This window comes from Sturnira hondurensis, unplaced genomic scaffold (assembly GCF_014824575.4).
Source record: "Sturnira hondurensis isolate 20B ecotype Veracruz unplaced genomic scaffold, ASM1482457v3 Scaffold0001221, whole genome shotgun sequence".
NCBI classification, from domain to species: domain Eukaryota; kingdom Metazoa; phylum Chordata; class Mammalia; order Chiroptera; family Phyllostomidae; genus Sturnira; species Sturnira hondurensis.
Genome location: NW_028073852.1, coordinates 1,814,696 through 1,832,708, shown reverse-complemented (window position 1 = coordinate 1,832,708; position 18,013 = coordinate 1,814,696). Strand labels below are relative to the sequence as shown.

At 63.3% G+C, this 18,013-nt stretch overlaps 1 protein-coding gene across 1 annotated transcript; it reads right to left on the bottom strand.

Moving 5' to 3' along the window:
• Window positions 1–11,475: 11,475 nt before the first annotated feature.
• CBX4 (chromobox 4) lies at window positions 11,476–17,742 on the bottom strand. The gene is made up of 5 exons (XM_037064079.1): window positions 17,447–17,742; window positions 17,258–17,301; window positions 16,089–16,154; window positions 13,933–13,999; window positions 11,476–13,680 (listed from the first exon to the last, which is right to left on the bottom strand). The coding sequence occupies exons 1-5, from the start codon at window positions 17,513–17,515 to the stop codon at window positions 12,274–12,276; spliced, it is 1,653 nt and encodes a 550-aa protein (XP_036919974.1). The 5' UTR covers window positions 17,516–17,742; the 3' UTR covers window positions 11,476–12,273.
• Window positions 17,743–18,013: the final 271 nt, after the last annotated feature.

Here is an 18,013-nt window from a genome sequence, read left to right as displayed (position 1 = left end):
ACACAAGCGGACTCCTCTCTCTCGGTCTGCCTTGAGAGTGGACCCCACAGTGGGGGCCACTGGCAGAAGGCCTGTTCGCTCGTGGTTCTGGGAGGTGCGGCAGCGGAAGCGTGGGGCCCAAGACCATCGCGTTCACCGGCACGATGGGGGAGGCGTGCTGGAACGTCTCCAAGGCTCTTTCCAGCCCCGGCCTTGAGCGGGTTCTAGGGTCGTGGGAGCTGTCACTCGGTGGGCTGTCTCAGCTCGCAGCTGGTCCCTCTGATGTGAGGTGGGCGGTGCCTAAGCTGACACTCCTGGGGCGGGGGTGGGGGTGGCGACGTCCTGGCCAGACACTCTGCGCCCGGAGGCGCCCAGTGGCCGCAGTGTGGCATCGTGGGCAGGGCCCCAGGCAGCCTGGATCCAAGCCCCGGCTCTACTAGGCACTCACTCGGTGACCTGGGACCAGGACCTTCACCTCTGAAAATGGTCCTCCCACCCCAGTGGGGAACAGCGGTCTGCCGCCCATCAGGTTCTCTCGAGGACCACAATACAGCAGACGCACAGGCCTCTTCTGTGGAGCCTGGTTTAGCCAGGGGCCGGCCACTGAGAGCTGTCATCTTCCTTAGGTCAGGGGGCCAGGCGGTGGGGCTGCCTCAGGGGCTGGTGTCACCTTCTGAGTCTCTCCTCCATTCAAGTTCATGGCGAACATTATCATAGAGAGACCTGCAAGGGGGAAGAAAGACGCCTCCCCACCTCCCGCTCCCACAGCCAAGTGGGGTGTGCCTGGGGGCAGTCTGGGATGGCCACTGCCTGGAGCAGTGAGGGGGGGAGCGAGGTGCCCTGCACTGTCGCTCTTTGGGGACAAAGGGGGCAGCGGTGACTTGCAAGACTGTGACGGGCTGGTCCGTTCGGTGACATTTAGCCAGGCCTTCCAGGCAAAGGCACAGTCTCGACCTGTGGGGGACGCACAGGTCAGCAGGTGAGGGGGACCAGTCAGGGGCAGGGGTAGGGGCACGCAGGGATGTCCAGAGGCTGGGCTGGGATGCTCCGCCTGGGCCTGGGCTTCTGGACATGGTCTCGGGCAGCCTGGGCGAGGCTCCTCACCCCAGCTGGGGGTGAGCGGGGATGGGACACTTTGGGGAGGGCTCCTGCCCACCCAAGTTAATTTCCCAGCAGCTACGGCTTCGGGGCAAATGCAGGGGTGAGACCCTGTCACTACCGCTGGAGGTTCCATCTCCTTGGCCCCGTGCTACCAAGCCCGAGAGAGAGCAACCGGCGAGCAGGGCATGCCTGGCGAGTCTGCGAGGTGCTGCGGGAAGGGCCCTGTTGAAAGCGTTATTTATAGACCCGGCCGTTCGCCCACTCTTATCTCGGGGATGGCAGTTCGGGACACCGGGTCACAAGTTGGTCTCTCCCTTGTCGGCAATCCATGCAGGGTGGCCCTTCCCGCACCCACCCCTTGAGGCCTGGACGACACAGAGAGACAGCTGGCCCGCCTGAGACCCCGCTGGCCCAGGCGGAGACGCATTTCCTTTCTCAGTCCCCCGGGGGCAGGGGGCGTGGCTGGGGGGGACCAGATCGCCTCTGTGGTTCCAGACGTCAGTGTGGCCTTCACGTGCTGGCTTACCAGGATTTGATGCGTGAGCCCGGCCTGTGTGGTGTGCCCCCTGCAAGGCCCCGTGTGCATTTAGACACTGTCACCGGGAAGCCTCCCAGCAGCCACCGGCAGGGAGTTGGTGCCCAGGGTGTGGGACCGAAGCCATTTCCCGGCATCTGCCCAGCTGCTTCCTGTCTGTTGGGGGCTTGGGTTTCGAAGGGTCTCCTTGGGCCCTGATTAGGTTGGTGAAGAGACCAGCCCCATCTGGGGTGTCACAGCCACCTCCGGTGGCCTTCTCGGCGTGCGGCAGCCACATGCCATGCCAGCTTTCCAGGGGGACGAAAGTCAAGCCTGCAGTGGGGCCAGCCCGCCATTTCCAGGCTGTCCTGTGTGCCAGGGAAGAAACCAAGTGGCGAGCTAAACTGCCCAAAACCGCCCGTGTTTTCCGTTCGTTCACCTGCTGACCTTCGTGCATCGCCCAGCCAGCCGGTCTGAGCTCATGCCATGTCCTGCAGGCCTCACCTGTCTCCTGTCACTGGCAGGCAAGGGCGACAGGTGAGAGGTGTGAGTCTCTTCTAGTACATTCTGTGGTCAGGATGGGGAATCCAGAGCAGCTTGAGGAGGGCGGTCTGATGGTCCGTGTCGATGCTTCGCTTTAGAGTCTCTTCATGAGACACGTGACTAAACGTTTCTGGGGCCCGTGGCATCTCTGGGCCTGTCAGCAGCTTGGGTTCCCAGAGTTCCTGGGGTGTCTGGTCTGGGGGCGGGGCAGAGGTGGGGAGATGCAGCTGCCATCAGGCCTGCTCCTAGTGCCGAGCAGTAAACCCAAAAGAGAAACCCAAGACAAAAAAATCCAGCAAAATAATTCACCGCTCCCCCACATGACCAGGTGGCCAGATTAACTGCGGAATTTGCAGGCAGGGAGGTGCTGGTCGTCACCCGCCCTGGGCCTGCCCTCTGAGCAGCCTCAGCCTCTTCCAGGCAAACACTCCCCTGGGACATTCTGCGCCTCTCTCTGAGAGACCTGACAAGTGTCCCTGTGTCAGGCGCTGGCACCTCCATTTCACCGGTGAGGAAGCTGGGGCTCCCTCCCCCGCTCCGAGTGGCTCTGGTGACCCGCCAGGTCCCAGGGGCCATGAGCCGGTGGGAGACTTGCCCTCGTGCTGTTCCACTCTGCATGGGGGAGGCGGACGAGTGAATGATACTCTCAGATGAGGACCCCACTGTGAGAAAGACGGGTGGGCTAGTGAGGCGGAGTCACCGGCCAGGCAAGCCTTCTCTCAAAAGGGGCGTGCAGGGGACCTCGACGGTGAGGAGGGAGCAGCCCTGGGCACCTCAGGGTGCAGAGCCTCCAGCCCCAGGTCTTCGGGGACAGGGTGCTGGCACTCGAGCCCGCTGTGTGCCTGGCCGCCCAGTCTGCTTCTCCCTGCCACGTGCTGCCTCCTGGTGTGGCCACAAGGTGAGGGGGGTTCCACTGCGAGGTGTGAGGGGCCTGGCTGAGCAGAGGGTGTGAGACCCCGCTGGTGGCTGTGAGCTCACCTTCCTGGGCCCCCAGTCACTTGTGTTGAGGTCGCGGAGTGAAGGGTTGGAAAGCAGGCTTTCAAGTCCACGGTCAGGTTCAGGCAGGCGGCTCCATGGGCTCCGCCTCACCTACATGGGGAGGCTCCGCGGGTTCCCGCCCGCCCCGGCACCTGTCCCCAATGCCAACCCCAATGGGAGGCCCCCAGGACCTCTTTTGACACTGCAAACCGGCACTGCTCGCCCGTGTGCTGAGTAGTCAAGGCACCTTCATCACCTTGTCCGGAGTCACCAGGGGCTGGCACTGGCTTGATTTTCTCTCGCCGTGCGCATGCATTTTCCCCAAAGTATTCGAGAGCGAGTTGCAGACCTTGCGCCTGTGATGCCAGGTGCCCCAGAGCGGCGCGGTGGTTTCCCTAGGAGCAGGGACGTTGTCCTGTGTGACCGCCACGCGGTGACTGAGCTCAGACGTGTGCCCGTCGGCCCGACACGACAGTCCAACCACAGCCCCACGCCAGCCTGCCCGTCTCCTCAGTGGTGGTCTAGTGAACGTTCTTGTGTTTCGATTGCAGTTTACTTTTGATATGATTTTGCATTCATTTCGGAGGCAGGGGATAGCGGTTGGGCAGTCACCTGCGTTGCCACGTGGTCCCCCCGGGACTTCCGGCACATACCCGGCACCGTGCAGGGTCACTACAGCTTCATTCACCCTCCTCCCTGCGCCGCACTGCACATCCCCGTGGCTGTGAGTAATGTTCTTTGTCACTGGTCTGGTCTTCCTGCTCCGAGACCCAAGCCCAGATCACGAGTTGCATTCGGTGGCCTGTCTTTTCAAGCCTTCACCTCCCTCCAGGTCCCTTAACCTGGGCGTTGGGAAGAGCGCACGTCCAAACCTTCTGCGTGCCACTGGAGAGATGGCCTCCTCGGTGCCTCATGCCAGGGGGCACACGTAGCTTTGTCCCCGGACTGGTGCCGTGAACTCTGGTCCCTTAGGACTTGGCATGTGAGTCGCCCGCCCTCTCCCCCGCTTGTGCGGCACCTGCTCCTCTCCGCCTCTCTCTCGGTTTCTGCCCTGATCGTTCTCCTTTGGATCTCCTTACCTCCTTGTCTCACTCTCTCTTCACCTCTGGTCCTCTCTGGCTTCCTTTCCGCCCTGCCGCAGCCTCCCCCCTTCCTCGTTCTCTCTCCGAAACACTGAAATGTGGGCCGCACTGCTTAGCCCACCAAGTTCACGCACAGCTGAGGGCCTGGTCCCGCCCCTGAGTCCTAGGAGGAAGCCGAGGAAGGAAGGAATGAGGGTTTGCTCAGAGAACCGCAGCTGACTTGGAGAAATCTCCTGCTCCCTGGGACTCCAAGGGAGAGGCCTTCTGCAGGGAAGCCCCTCTCCCCACTGCCCAGCTGCCTCCTGCCCACCCGCAGGCCCTCCCCAAGAGAGCGGGCACAGACCCCAGGCTGCCCTCTACGCCCAGGGCTGAGGTTAGCTGTGGTTTGGCCCCGAATGAACAAATACCATCTTTCTGCCAAGGCGCAGCCAGCTCGGGCTCTGAGGTCAGCAGGTTTCTTGCCACCTCGGAGAGCTGAGCCCACAGCAGCCTTTGTCCCCACTTGGTGGTCACTGGACTGGAAGAAGCCCAGACCCTCCCGCCTTCTCTCTGGGTTGGGCCCCAAACCACAGTCCAGAGAACAGAAGCCAGACCCAGGCGCTCACCGGCAGCATGGGGCCAATCACTCCCAGCGGTGGTGTTGCCCTCTGGGTTGTGTCGTCATCGTTCCTGTGAACAGAGGCAGTTTCATGGTGGGTGAACTGGGTGGGCACAGCTTGTGGGCAGAGAATGACCCATAATTGGTCTTGATGTTGGTTTTGGTCTTGGAGGGGCTTGGTTTCTCCTTGGGTAGCGTGAAGGGCTAGAAGCGGAGACTCCGGGCTCTCTCTCTGCTCCAGCCTCCAGGAGCGCGTGACCCTGGGGTCCTGGAGCTTTCTGCACTGCCTGGGACACAGGCTGCCCTGTCTGTCCGCCATGTCTGCTTAGGACCTGCTGCTGTTGGGCGGCCATTCGGGGCGATGGTGTGTGCTTCTCTCTTGGACCAGCCCCAGGGACTTCCCAGGCTGCTGGGTCCTGTGCAGACCTTTGTTTCCATCCAGTCTAGAAAGGAAGATGTCCTTGAGGGCCACCGTGTCAACGGACTGAGAGAGGAAGCATCCCTGCTGCCCCTCAGCCCTGCGGGACTGGGGAATGCACTCCCCCTCTGGCCGTGGGGTCTAGCAGCTGGCGCCATTCTCGTCTGGGCCTCGCCGGAGGTCAAGGGCCCAGGGGATGTCAGAGGCGCAGGGCCCCAGGGAGCTCACAGGCCACCAGCCCTCCTGTTCTGCAGATGAGAAACCCGGTCCCTGGAGAGGGGAAGTCGAGGCCCAGCAGTGGAGAGCCGGGGGCAAATCCCAGTGCCATTCCACCTCAGTGCTCTGTCCACCGTCGCGCCGGCATCTCTCGGCTCGCCGGCTCCATGACCCGCTCCCAGCCGCAGACCTGTTGGCAGGCAGGAGGAATAACTCATGTGAGTCAAAAGCAATTTGCAAACATAAATAATTTTCAGTGCCAGGAGAGGAGCCGGTGAAACGAGGCGCAGGGGCTGGAGCGGAGCCTGGCTGTCCCCTTGAGCCTCCGGGGCCTGCCCAGCGCTCCCCCACCCCAGCACAAGGGGGGGGGGGGCAGGACAAGAAAACCAGAGCAGGAAATGGCCATGAGGATGCTCCCTCTTCCTCAGAGGGAGGGGTTCTGCTGGCCAGGCTCTTCCCTCCCCACCCCCACCCTACCTCCTGGGAGTCAGAGGGAAGGACATGGTCCCCAGCTTGCATCTGGAACAGCCCAGGCCTCTTCCACCCGCCAGTACTCCTCCCCGTCCTCGACCTCAAACAGCACCCCCCCACCCCCAGAGACTGGATGACGCACCGTTATTCTGTGTCGTTGGCGTGATCCCAGCGTGGTGTTACAGAGGAGCTCAGCGTGAGGGAAGCATGCTTTGCACAAGTGACCACCCAAGACCAGTCTCTGATTTTGTGATCAGTGTTTGCTCATTTCCCCAGGACGTTAGGGCTCAGGTTGCTGTGACAGCCTGCTCGGGCCTTTGAAGAGGCTTTGGAAGGCCAGACCCGTGAGGGCAGGACAAGTCGCTGGGGGCGGGCGGCACAGAATGTTAGGCACACCTTTCCAGAGCCCACCCCAAGGGGCTGTCTGAAGCAGAGAGAAACAATGAGAAACCAGATACCGTGGAATTAGTGAAGAATTTCTCAGATGAAACAGGAAAGGGAGGCTAACTTTACACCTGGAGCAGGTTGAAAGGAGTCTGAGGCAGTCGTTAGCGACATTAAACTCCAGGGGCGTTTAAAGGGCCCTTCACTCAGGTGAGAGGCTTGGCTGCCCGGGCTGGCCGCGCTGCTGGGACCTCCGCCGGCCTTGGGTGCGCACGCACGCGCACGCTGAGACCCCTGCTCCTCCGCCGGCCTTTGGGGACGCCAGCTTTCTGCCCCCACCTAGATTTGAGAACGCGCAGGTCATTGGTTAAGTGAAATAATAACCACAGGCAACGTTCAGGGCGCTCTCCCTGGGCGCCTGGCCTTCGCACGGCGCGCATAAAGACCGTAGGCAAAAACGCGAGACAGCGGCGTGTGCTGCGTCCTCCTCCACCTGCTGCTGCTACCGGTGCGTGTGGATCACACGCCCACACCCCTCCCGTGTGGACCCTCGCGTCACAAGTCAACGGGAAAGAGTGAGGTGGTGGCTGAGCTGTGAGCAGCAGGCTGACATGCACCACGGGCTAAGCACGGAAATTAAACGGCGTCTGCCTGGAACTGACGCCAGGATTACCCTTAGGGTCTGGTTCCCTAAATTCAATTACCACGGGATTACCTGGAGTCTCCTGAAGCTGTCACACTCGGAGCAGGTGAGGGGTGGGCAGCCGGCCCGGCAGGGCTCCGGAGCAGCTGCGTGTGTGCATGTCCGCCCTAGGCCTGGCGGGCAGAAGGGGTCCCCGGCCTCGGTGCGGCAGCGTCAGGGCCCTCCCTTGTTCTGTGGGCGTTATTAATGGCTTGATGTGGACAAATCAGGGTCATTGTCTGAGAGGCCCCATTTCTCTCGCTGGCTCTCTCTCTCTCTCTCTCACACACACACACACACACACACACACACTCACACGGTGTCTGATTCCACGGCAGTTAGTTACCTGGGAACCACGCAAGGGCTGTGGGAGCAGGTAAAATGCCCGACACCCGCTCGCACGTCTGCCTGGCGCTCCGGACTCTGTGTAGCTGGCGAGGCGGGCCCGCACATGTGCTGAGTGACCATAAGCTGGGGGGCAGGGGACAGTAAACACTGCAGGACCTCAGGCACCACCGGCCTGGCAAAGGCTGGAATAATCTAGAATGACCTCGGAGAGGGCATGGGGCCTGAGCTAGCCTCTGGAGGGGCCACAGAGTGCTGGAAGCCGAGAGTGTAGCCCCTGGGGAAAGACACCCTGCCTGTTCTCTGGGTTCCGAACGTGGGTGCGTGGACAGGTGGTCCCAGCAGCTAAGCCTTCACCTGGCCATGTGTGAGAGGGGCCTGTTGCTAAAAGACCCGTGAGCGAGGCACAAGACAGCCCCTGAAGCTCCCCTGCGCTTGGTGCCTGGGGGAGAGGAGTGGGCAGGGTGGGAGCCATGGCCACAGGAACCGACACTTGTGTCCGAGGACCACCCTCAGGGCAATTTCTTCTTCTGAGCACCGCCCCCTTCCCCCCTTTCAGGTGAGCAATGAGGAGCGCTGGACCGTAGGAGAACCTGGGCTCCGACCCAGCACAGGTGTGGCTCCCGGGGCTGCAGCTGTCCCTGCCCTGTCCCAGCATTGTCCTCAGTGGCCGGGGATAGAGCCAGAGGGGAGAGGGTGAGGCCCCAGGTCAAGGGTGATCCATGGCAGGCAGCACCCTCTGGGTGGCCCAGGGTGGAAGGGCGGGCCGGAGGGCAGGCAGGCAGGGGACAGTAGACGGACGGGGTCCCCGTCCCCATGCCCTGTCACCCCAGACTCTGAGCCAGACGTGGTCAGAGGCATTTGGATCAGACATGGGATGTTTAATGTTCCTTGGTAAAAAAAAAAAAGAAAAGAAAAAACGGTTCACTCAGGGACTTTTCCACAAGTGCTCAGACTCCCTCTCCTGAGTCCGCCCTCGCTGCCGGAGTGTGTCTCTGCCGGCCAGGAGGGGCCAGGCTGCAGGAAGGGGCAGGTGTGCGGCGGTGGTTGGGCACCACAACGCCTTTGTCCTGCCCTCGGCGCCCGTTCCAGAAGTCTCCGTCTGGGAGGGCAGGGACGGAGAGGCACCCGGCGGGCCAACAGACGGAGGGACCGGCTTGTTCCTCCCTCCTTCCTCTAGTCCTGTCACTGGCACGCCCCACCCCCACCTTCACTCACTGTCCTCATTCAGTGCCACGCCAGTCACCCTTCAGCATCACACCAACAAACTCGATGTCACGATGGCAGCTGCCCATGCCAGACCGCGAAGCCCTGTTCTCTGCATCTCCCCTCTCTGTCTGGGCTGAGGCCTCCCCGGGGGGTCAGGACCCGATTGGGCTCCCAAGGTCCAGGATGTCCCATTACCTCCGACATCACACAAACAGGGCATTTGATTTTTTTTTCTTAGTGTTGGCATACCTCCCGTACTTCCCAAGACACACTCACCCCAGATAGTGAGGCACTGTCTGTCTGAGACTCAAAGGTCGCGCTGGGCGGCCTGTATGCCCACGTGCTCAGCCCGGCAGCCCCAGCAGCCCACAGCCTGGTGGGAGCCCAGGGCGGAGCAAACAACCAGTGGGGACTGAACTTGGCTCTTCTGAAGATGGTGTGTTGGGGTGGGCGGTGCAGGCTGCACGGGGACCCCAGAGCCAGAGTCTGGGACCCGGTGGGTGTCGGAGGGACCAGCTCACCAGCTTCGGACAGGTGGGGAGGAGCAGTGAGCCCAAGACCCCTGTGCTCAAGGCTCAGCTACAGGGGAGGTCGCTCGGAGAAAACTCCTTCCGGTCCCTAGGGTGCCAGGCTGAGGCCCTGCTTCCTGCTCTCGTTCTGGGCCCTGGTCGTGGGCTCAAAGAGCTGGCCTCCAAGCCCCTGTGGGCGAAGTGCTAGGCCCCCTGCTAGGCGGCAGCAGTGCCCACCTGGGGCACTCTCTCTGCTGGTCTGTGTCAGGGCCCTGACCTTCTCCAGTAGTCCTCAGCCTTGGACACATCTATGTTGAGACCTGGAGGCCCCACTGGGGGCAGGGCAGGGCAGTGTCACGGAGGGTCCCTCTCTGCAGGACCGTGGAGCAGACAGCTTGGTTCTGGCATCAGCACAGAATGGGCAGTGGCCACTGACTGGCCCTGGGCAGCTCTGCCCTCAGAACCTCCGAATCTCACCCCCCGAGGAGCCCCCTGTCCCTGTGGTCTACGTGGAACAAGGTGCCCAGGTGGTGTCAGACAGGTCTGCCTTTGCCTGTGGTCGGCCTTCTGACCCAGGTCCTAGGCTCTCCCTGGGACCTGTGCACCTTGAAGCCCCGCCCCGAAGGTCCCCCACCAGGTCCAGTCTTCAGGACCTCAAGCCGCCTGCAGGCCACCTCTTTCCTCCAATGCTGTCACCTTCACTGCGGGGGGGGCAGTGCCCTCCTCTGCCTCCCTGCTCCTCCACCCTTCTCCAGGCACAGCCTGCCAGAGGCCACCCACTGGGCAGGAGGGGCACCCCAGGGGCTCCGGCTTGCCCCATGTCACCAGCTGTGTGGACCTGAACAAGGGGCTCCCCTTCCCACTCCCAAATTTTTAGTTCTCCTTTTCCAGAAAAACAGGGGGATGAAATCCCCGCCTGGCATGCGCCTTGGTGTGCCAGCCGATGAAGGACGGGCCCAGTTCTAGCGTGGAGCCGGCGCTTTGCCAGAAGCAGGCGGGATCAGCCCTCCCTCCACTCCCAGGGTGGCAAAGGGCATTCATTACATGGAGGGGGAGGGGCGGTGCTTCACTCTCTGTAAGGGGGCTGGGGTGAAGGGGGTGGTGGGAGGGACAATTTACAAAAGCCAGGGCTACAAACTCTCAACGGTTTTTTTTTTTAAACTTCCCTTCCCTCCCTCCCCTCCCCTGCTGAGCTCCCCTCCCCCATCTCCAGTCGCTGGTGGCCTGCAGCCAACACTGGCCACACTGTCCGCATTCAGGCCTCCCCGCCCTCCTGGCCCTCCACTGCTTTCCCTGGCCTTCCCAGCACCGTGCTCTCGCCACCTCTCCCCCCCCCCCCGCCCCCCATTCTGAACCACCGTGACCTCTTCCGCCCTGGCGCTCTGCAGGGCTTGGGCCCCTCGGTCCCAGGCAGGCACGCAGGCAAGGGGCCTTGGAGGCCGGGAGCAGCCACGCACCCACAGGGACCTGCCTCCGGCCCAGCCCTGCTTGGCCACCGGGGCAGGGAGGAAGACCGCTGAGTGTGCAGAAAGTGGCCTCCGCCCCTGCATTCCCGGGTGGCGGCTTCCAGACTGAGGGAGCTGCACCTCAGAATTTGGCCCACTCCCCTCACGCCCTGGGGGCCCTTAACCCCTTCCTGTCCCCCCATGACCAGGTGCCCAGCCATGCCATCCGAAGCAGCATGGGTGAGATAGGGTGCCACATTTCCCCACTAAGGAAGTGGGGGTCAGCAGGCCGGGCTCCGCAAGCCTCCCCTCCCTCCCCATCCACCTCGCAGGAAGCCCCCACCCCCACCCCCCGCCGCGGCTCGCCCCGTGCCTCCAGTTAGAGCCTCTGGCCCAGCGGTTTCCGGGGAGAGAGCCTGGCAGAGAAAGGGCCTCAGAGGCTCCCTCGGAGGGGTGGGGCCAGGGATGCCAGCGACAGAGGCTGGAGAGGGTGGGAGGGTCTCCTCCCGCTGAACCTGCCCGACTGGGAACGGATTACTAAAGAGGAACACCCCTGCCCCACCAGGGCCAGCGCCTGGGCGTGTTGCGCCCCGGGGGGTACGGGACAAAGATCAGCAGGTGCCTAGCCGGGACTGCTCCCGGTGGGGGCTGGCCCTGCCCAAGCTCTTCCCACCCCTGCACCCTCCCCCCACTAGGCAGATCCCGGGATGGCCAGAGTGCCCGAGCCCTGGGGGCGGGAGCCGCCGGCACCCCCCTCAGGAATTCCCCACTCCTTTGGAGTGCCTCTCGACTTCCGACTTCCGGGGAGCAGGGTCACTCCTCAGCGCGCGGGTGCCTCTGCCCTCGTAACCAGGCCACTTGGCTTCGCGCAGCTTTGGCGCGGGACGCCGCCAGTTTCCTCCCGGCCGCCGGAGGAGGAAGCGGGGTGGGGAGGGGTCCGGACGTGCGCGCGCGCGGGGCCTCTGAGGTTCCCTCTGCCCTAACCTCCAACAGCGAAAGCGCACCTTCAACATCTCCGTTTAATATGTACATTCAAGCAGGGAATAATCGGAAGCTTATAGTTTAGACATTTCTAGTAGCAGCAGTTTCTAGAGAGCTCCTTTCGCCTTTTAACAAACTTTTTTTTCTGCACATAGAAACAACACATCCATGTGTACGGTATCAAAAAATATATACCAAGGTTACCGGTATTGCAGTTCTTGAAATGGGGAGAAATGGAATCAACTGAAATACCGCAGGGCCGGGAAGAAGGGGCAACAGAAAATAGTTTGTCTGATATAGAATATAACATGATCTAGAGGGAACTCCATAAATCTAGGTTTTTATATTTCAATATATAAATACCTACAAATAAATATATATATATATATATATCAGCCCGAAGGGGGTGGTCGGGCTTTTGAGCTCAAACAATACATTTCAATAATAACACCACGTACAAACGGGAGTAAAGTCTGCACTTGACAAGTTAGCACGGTTAAAATATAATACTATAACTCTGAGACCTCGGTGCGCAGCTGCCCCTCAGTCCTGGAGGTCCTTGCCGGAGGGGAGGAGGCAGGTGGAAGGGAGAGATCCGCAGGCACCTCGTGGAAGGCGCCAGTTCTCCGAGCAGCGGGCCGGCGCCCCAGCCAGGACCGCACAGGCGGATACAGAGGGACGCGGCTCCCGCGGCTTCGGGCGTCCTGGCGCTAGGGGCCTGCATGGATTGCCAGGCAGGGGCGGGAGGAATGCACCCCCAAGGCCCCCGGCACTGTGCTCCCGCGGGGGTGGAGCGGCCCCTTTCCGACGCCCTCCAGCTACACCGTCACGTACTCCTTGAAAGTGACCGTGAGGCAGTTCGCAGTGACGTCGGTGATAATTATATTTCCAAAGAAGGGCTTGAACTCGCTCAGCGGCTCCTCGGGCTCGTCCTGGGCCTCCGCTGGAGGCTTCTCGGCCACTGTCACGGGCGCAGCTGCCACTGCGGCAGTCGCAGGCGCCTCAGGCTTCACTTGTAGGGTACTGGGCGGCTCCCCAGCCTCGCCGCGCGTCTTGACGCAGCGCAAGTCTATGGGCTCGTCCAGGTCTGAGTCCAGCAGGATGACCTCGGGCTGCTGGAGGGCAGCAGGGGGCTGGTCAGTGGGGCGCTCGGCAGCTGGGCTGCCCCCCAGGCAGGTGGGGGTGCTGATGCTACGTGCCGTCAGTCGCTTCTTACAGGGCTCCCGCTCCCCGTGGGTCTCGGAGAGGCATCGCTTGCGTGCGTGGGAGAGATTGAGGCCCACCGCGTGGTGGTGGTGGTGGTGATGGTGGTGGTGATGGTGATGGTGGGAGGGCGGGTGGGAGCTGCGGGCCGTGTCCCAGGTCAGCAGGTCCGGCTTGGTGGTCAGTGGCAGCGGCTGCTCGCCAAAGGCCTCCTTGGTCGGGGAGAGCTTGCGGGAGCCGGCATCCTGGGGCTGCGGGTCACCGGCTGCCGGCGCCTCCTCCTCCCTCCTCTTGAAGGGAGCGTCCGCCTTCTTCTCCTCTGCCCCTGCCGCCTTTTTGAAAGTCCTGTCCGCGGTGGGGTGACGCTCCTCGGAGGCCCGCTTCTTATGGCTGGGGGAGCGCGCCTCGCCCTCCGGCGCCTCGCCGGACTTGATCTTTACCGCCTGCATGCCGTTCTCCATGTACTTGCTCATCACGATCACGATGCGCCCGTTCTTGTTCTTGTTTTTGACGATCTTCATTTTGCCCCCAATCCCATTGCCCGTTACGGACTCCTTGGGGGCCGGCGTCATCCCGTTGGGGGGGCCCTTCTCAGAGCCCTTGCCCGCAGCCCCGGCAGCACCGGCCAGGGGCTTCACACTTCCCAGGTAGCCCTTGGCCCCAGCACCGTGGGCCCACTTGTCTGGCGGGTGGGTCTTGGTGCCCAGGTCAGGGCAGGTGGGGCTGGGCGCCTCCTTGTGGCCACCCTGGTACTGCAGGTCGTACATCTTGGGGTCAGGCTGGTAGGGGTGGTGCTTCTTGCTGTTCAGCTGGTAGTAGTACTTGCCGCTCTTGCCCGGGGGCGGGGGCTTGCCCGCCCGCTCCTTGCTGTGCGGCTGGTACTGGTGATGCTTCTTGCTGTTGAGCTCGTACTGGTGCCCCTGGCCCTTGCTCTGAGCGCCTAGCTCCAGCTTGGTGCGGTTGTCCGCAGAGGAGTCCTGGAGTCCACTCAGCACATTGGAGCGCCGGGCAAAGGTAGGTACCTGGGCGGCAGGGGCGGAGGTGAAGGTGAGAGGCGGCGCAGAGCCAGCCTCCAGCAGCAGGGTCGTCCCACCCCCACCAGTGGGCAGCTGCGTCCTCAGAGGGAGGTGTAAAAGCTCAGGTGGAAAGGAAGGGAACTGCAGCACTCCGGAGATACGCCCCTCCCCCGCCCTCCAGGCCTCGGGAAAGCACAGGTGGCCACTTTAAGGGAAAAGGCCGCTCCTGGCGGCCCCAGGGTCAACGAGTGTTCTCACCTGCACCACCAGTGGTTTGGGCTTCGGCCCTCTCTTCCGGTAACCCATCAGCTGCTCCTGCCGTTCCCTGAGGGCACGGAAAAAGAGCAGCGCTGTTAGCTCTGCGTCGCCTCCTTCCCTGCTACTATGTTTGCTCCAACCTGTGGCGATGCCCCCCCCTCCGGAGAGCAGCAGGGCTGGCACGACTCCGAAGGATCCAGGACTCAAGGCAGAAGGTAGCCCCTGCAGCCAGCTGGGCGCCCAGGTCCGGTTTCCGAGGCCCACTTTTTGCTCCAACCAACCCTCAGCTGTCCAAGGCCTCCTCCGAGAAGGGCCTCCCCACCTCTGGGGTCCGCATCTGAACTGGCCCCCCCCACAACCTGGCCTCTCCACAGGGGAGATGGCAACGCCTGGCTGGGTCACGGGCACTGTCGCCCACAGCCTGGAGCCGGTGGTCCTACACAGAGTGGAGTGGGCGCGGGGTCCAGGGGATGCGCACCAGCCGGAAGGAGAAGTGTGAGGACCCCGTCCCTGCCACCAGAGGCAAGAGATGCTAATGACCTCATTAAGATTCAGATAACGAGAGCCGCCAGCGGAAGGGAGGACACATTTTCCTAAAGGCCAGGCACTAAACAGGGGGAGGGGCTGCGCCCTTGTTTACAGAGCGGCAAATGAGCCAATTAGGGGCTGGGGGCGGGGGCAGCCAAAGAGGCCTGGCCAGGTTCGAAGCCACCTGGCAAACCAGCTCCGTGGCGGCCAGTGCGGAGGCTGGGCGGGGCAAGGGGCACAAGCCCCGCCCCCCACCGAGCCCAGCCCCCTTGATTTCCAAATTAATTAAGCCCACGGGCGGTGGCGAAGTTCAACCCAGCTGCCAAGATTCCACCTGCGGTGTGGCCTAGGGCGACCCGAGGCTGGGGGTCGGGTTGTCCCAGCAGCGCTCAGCCTTCCACCGCAGCAAGGGGCCCCTCTCTAACCTTAGCCGAAGTTGCAGCCCATTTCTGGGCCAGAAACCCGCTCTCTTGAGACCCTAGGTACCCTTGGCCGGTGGGCTAGCCCAGGGGAGTTCCGCCAGCCCGGAGCCCCAGCCGGGCCGACTCCGAAGTTGCACGGCATTGCAACAGCCTGCGTTTTAATTCTCCGGGGACTCATTACGCAACATGGCATCAGCCGCTGACATGGTTACAGGGTGGCAGACTCCCTGGTGGCGCCCGGGCCGAGTCTCTTCTCGGCGCCCCCCTGCGTCGCGGGAGAGCAAGTTCCCCGCTGGCTGCTCGTTCCAAGGGTCTAGAGTTTAGTTTTAGCGCCAAACTCACCACAGGAAATAATGCAAAAATAAAAGGGGGAGGAGGAATAGCGGCGTGGCGGAGCTCCGCGGGCCCCTACCGCTCCCTCCGCCTCTGCAGCCCTTCCCCCTTCGGTCCTCCCGAAACAGAGAACCGCAGCCACCGGCGGTGAATCCAGCTGCATCAGCTGCAGCGTGACAAGCATCTGTGCTCATGAGGAGGAGCCCCTCTCGATACCACCCCTCTACCAGCCGGACAGCGCCCAACCCACGCCCTTTGGGCCAAGCTCGCCCACCTAGTAGGCCAGTGGCGCAGGGGGTGGGGGGGTTGTGAAGCGTACCCACCACCAGCCAGAATCTGAGCCCCTATCCCAAGCTCCCGGGGATGAGAGTGGGGGCTTAAAGTCTTGTCAACTTTTCTCCAGCCCCCAACAGGTTAAGTTCAGTTTCGTGACGTCCGGAGGCTTCACAGTGCCAGCTCCCTCGGAGCTGCCCCGCGACGTGCTGGGGCCGAGCCGCCAGCGGCTGCAGGAAAGCAACACCTAGGCTCCGGGGGTGGGGCTCCAAGGTTCCGACGGGAGGGGACCTGGGGGGGGTACCAGGCGCGGCTCCGAGTTCTCGGGGCAGCCGTCGGGGCCACCGCACTAACCACTCCCGCAGTTTCCCCAAAACAAGCCTTGCCTGCTCCGGCCCTGCCCCACCCCCACCCCCAAGCTGCAGCAACCGCCAAGGACGTTGGTTGGAGAAGCCGAGGCCGCAGCCCTGTCATTCCGGCCCCTGGGAGGGAGGGGGCTCCCGCTGGCCCCTCCCGGCCCTTTCCCCCTCATTGCTGGGCGGCCCAGTCTCCCACTCCCATACCGGGTCCCGGCTGTGAGCGGCTACCGGGGACGCTCACCTGTTCTGGAAGGCGATCAGCAGCCGGGGGTCCAGGATGTTCTCCTCGGGCTCCCACGTGTTATATCTTGCAAGGGAAAAGGGAAGGGGACACGGCGTGAAACAACCGAGCCAGCGCTGCGGCCTCCAGGTGGGGAATTACATTAGGCCCTGCACGTCTTCCTGAACCGAGCACTACTCAGCCATGGACGTGGGGGCTGCAGGGTAGACTTCTGGGGGCCTGTCACGGCCCCTGACCCCCCCCAAGTCAAAATAAATACACACGGGCGGAAGGGGAAGGAAAATGAAACTAGCAGTTTATTTTGCAGTTGTCAAGAATTTCAAGCTCCTGCGACAGGACCCAAAGCCACTTGCTCACCAGCAACCCCGCGTGCAAAGCAGCCAAAATGCAAAGTCGCAGTCCCCTCCTGTCTCCCCAGCCCCAAGTCTCTGCTGGGACTTCGGGCGCTCTCCACTTGACCCCTAATCCGATAGCCGCCAGCAGAGCGGCCCCCGGACACCCCCTCGCGGCCCTGGGGCCCGCTGTCACGGGCAGGCACCCCCAAATACTCAGCAACACAAAAATATGCCTCTGTGTGTGAGTGTGTGTGTGCGTGCCTGCGCGCCTGTCTCCATCCGGTGCCTTCGCATTTCAAATTAAAAAAAGAATTCCCCACCAAAAGCGCTGCAGTGACAGCGCCCCACATTTTCTGCCGTTTCCCTTCCTTTCCCTGCACCGCTAGGAGGGAAGAGGCACACAATTGCATTTTCGTCGCTTTTTAATTTTTTTTTTTTTTGGTTTTGCAATATGGAGCCGTTCGGTGGAGGGAAAGGGAAAAGGAGCCATTTTCTGCTGCACATCAGTCAGTGCCTGCGCCCGCCCTCCCTCCGCCGGCCTCCCCGGCTCGGCCCCGCGTCCCTCCAGCTCCTCCGGCTCCTTTTAGTGCATAAATTAGTGATGGCATTTCCCGGAGAGCGGAGCACAACGCAGGGCGCCGGGATCGGGCTCGGCGGCTCGGCTTCCCCAGTGCCTGCCACCGACTTCCCCACCCCCTCCTCCCTCCACCCCACCTCCACCCCGCCTCCCGTCCGCTCCCCCCCCACCCCACCGGCCCGGCGGGTCCCGAGCCCCGGAGCCCCAGAGCCCCGCGCCGCGGCACCCGGCGCCCCCGCCCCTCCGCCGCTACTTACTTGGGGGACCAGCCTCTCCATTTCACCAGATACTCCACTCTGCCCTGCGGGGGGAAGAGACAGCACTCCATCAGCTTCCGCGGGATCCCCGGCCCCGGCCCGCAGCCTCCCCACCCCCTCTCCGCCTCCTCGCGGGCTGCCCGGCCGCCGCTCCCGCGCCGCCCCACCGCCACCCCCGCGCCGCCCTACCTTGCGGATCCGCTTCTTCTCGATGCTCTCCACCGCGAAGACATGCTCGCCAACAGCTGGCAGCTCCATGGCCAAGCCGGAGCGCGCCGGGGTGCGGGCGGCCAGCGCGGCTGCAGACACTGCTGGTTCCCGCCGGCGCCCCACCGCCACCCCGGCCGAGGCCACCCCGCTGCCCGCGCCCCGCCGCCGCCGCTCGTCCCGCACAGCCCGGCCACCCGCCGCTGCCCGCGCCCGCCCGGCTCCCGGCTCGCGCTCGCTCAGACAACTGAGCCAGGGCCGCGGCTGCACAAGAACTCATGCAAATCCGGACGTCAGCGGGCGGGGCCTCTCCAGCCCAGCTCGGCGTCAGGGGGCGGGCCGAGGCCCGGATTGGCGCAGCCCGGCCTACCGGAGGCCCCAGTCCCAGGCGCCGAGGGGGAGGTGGGAGGGCGCGGGAGGGGGCCGAGAAAAGGAGGGCGCCGGGGAGGTGCAGAGGGAGGGGTCCTGGAGCCCGGGCGAGGGAGGCTGGAGGGAGGGAGCGGGATCGCCAGCAGAGGTGTGTCGGCTCTGGACGGAGTGGGGTGGACT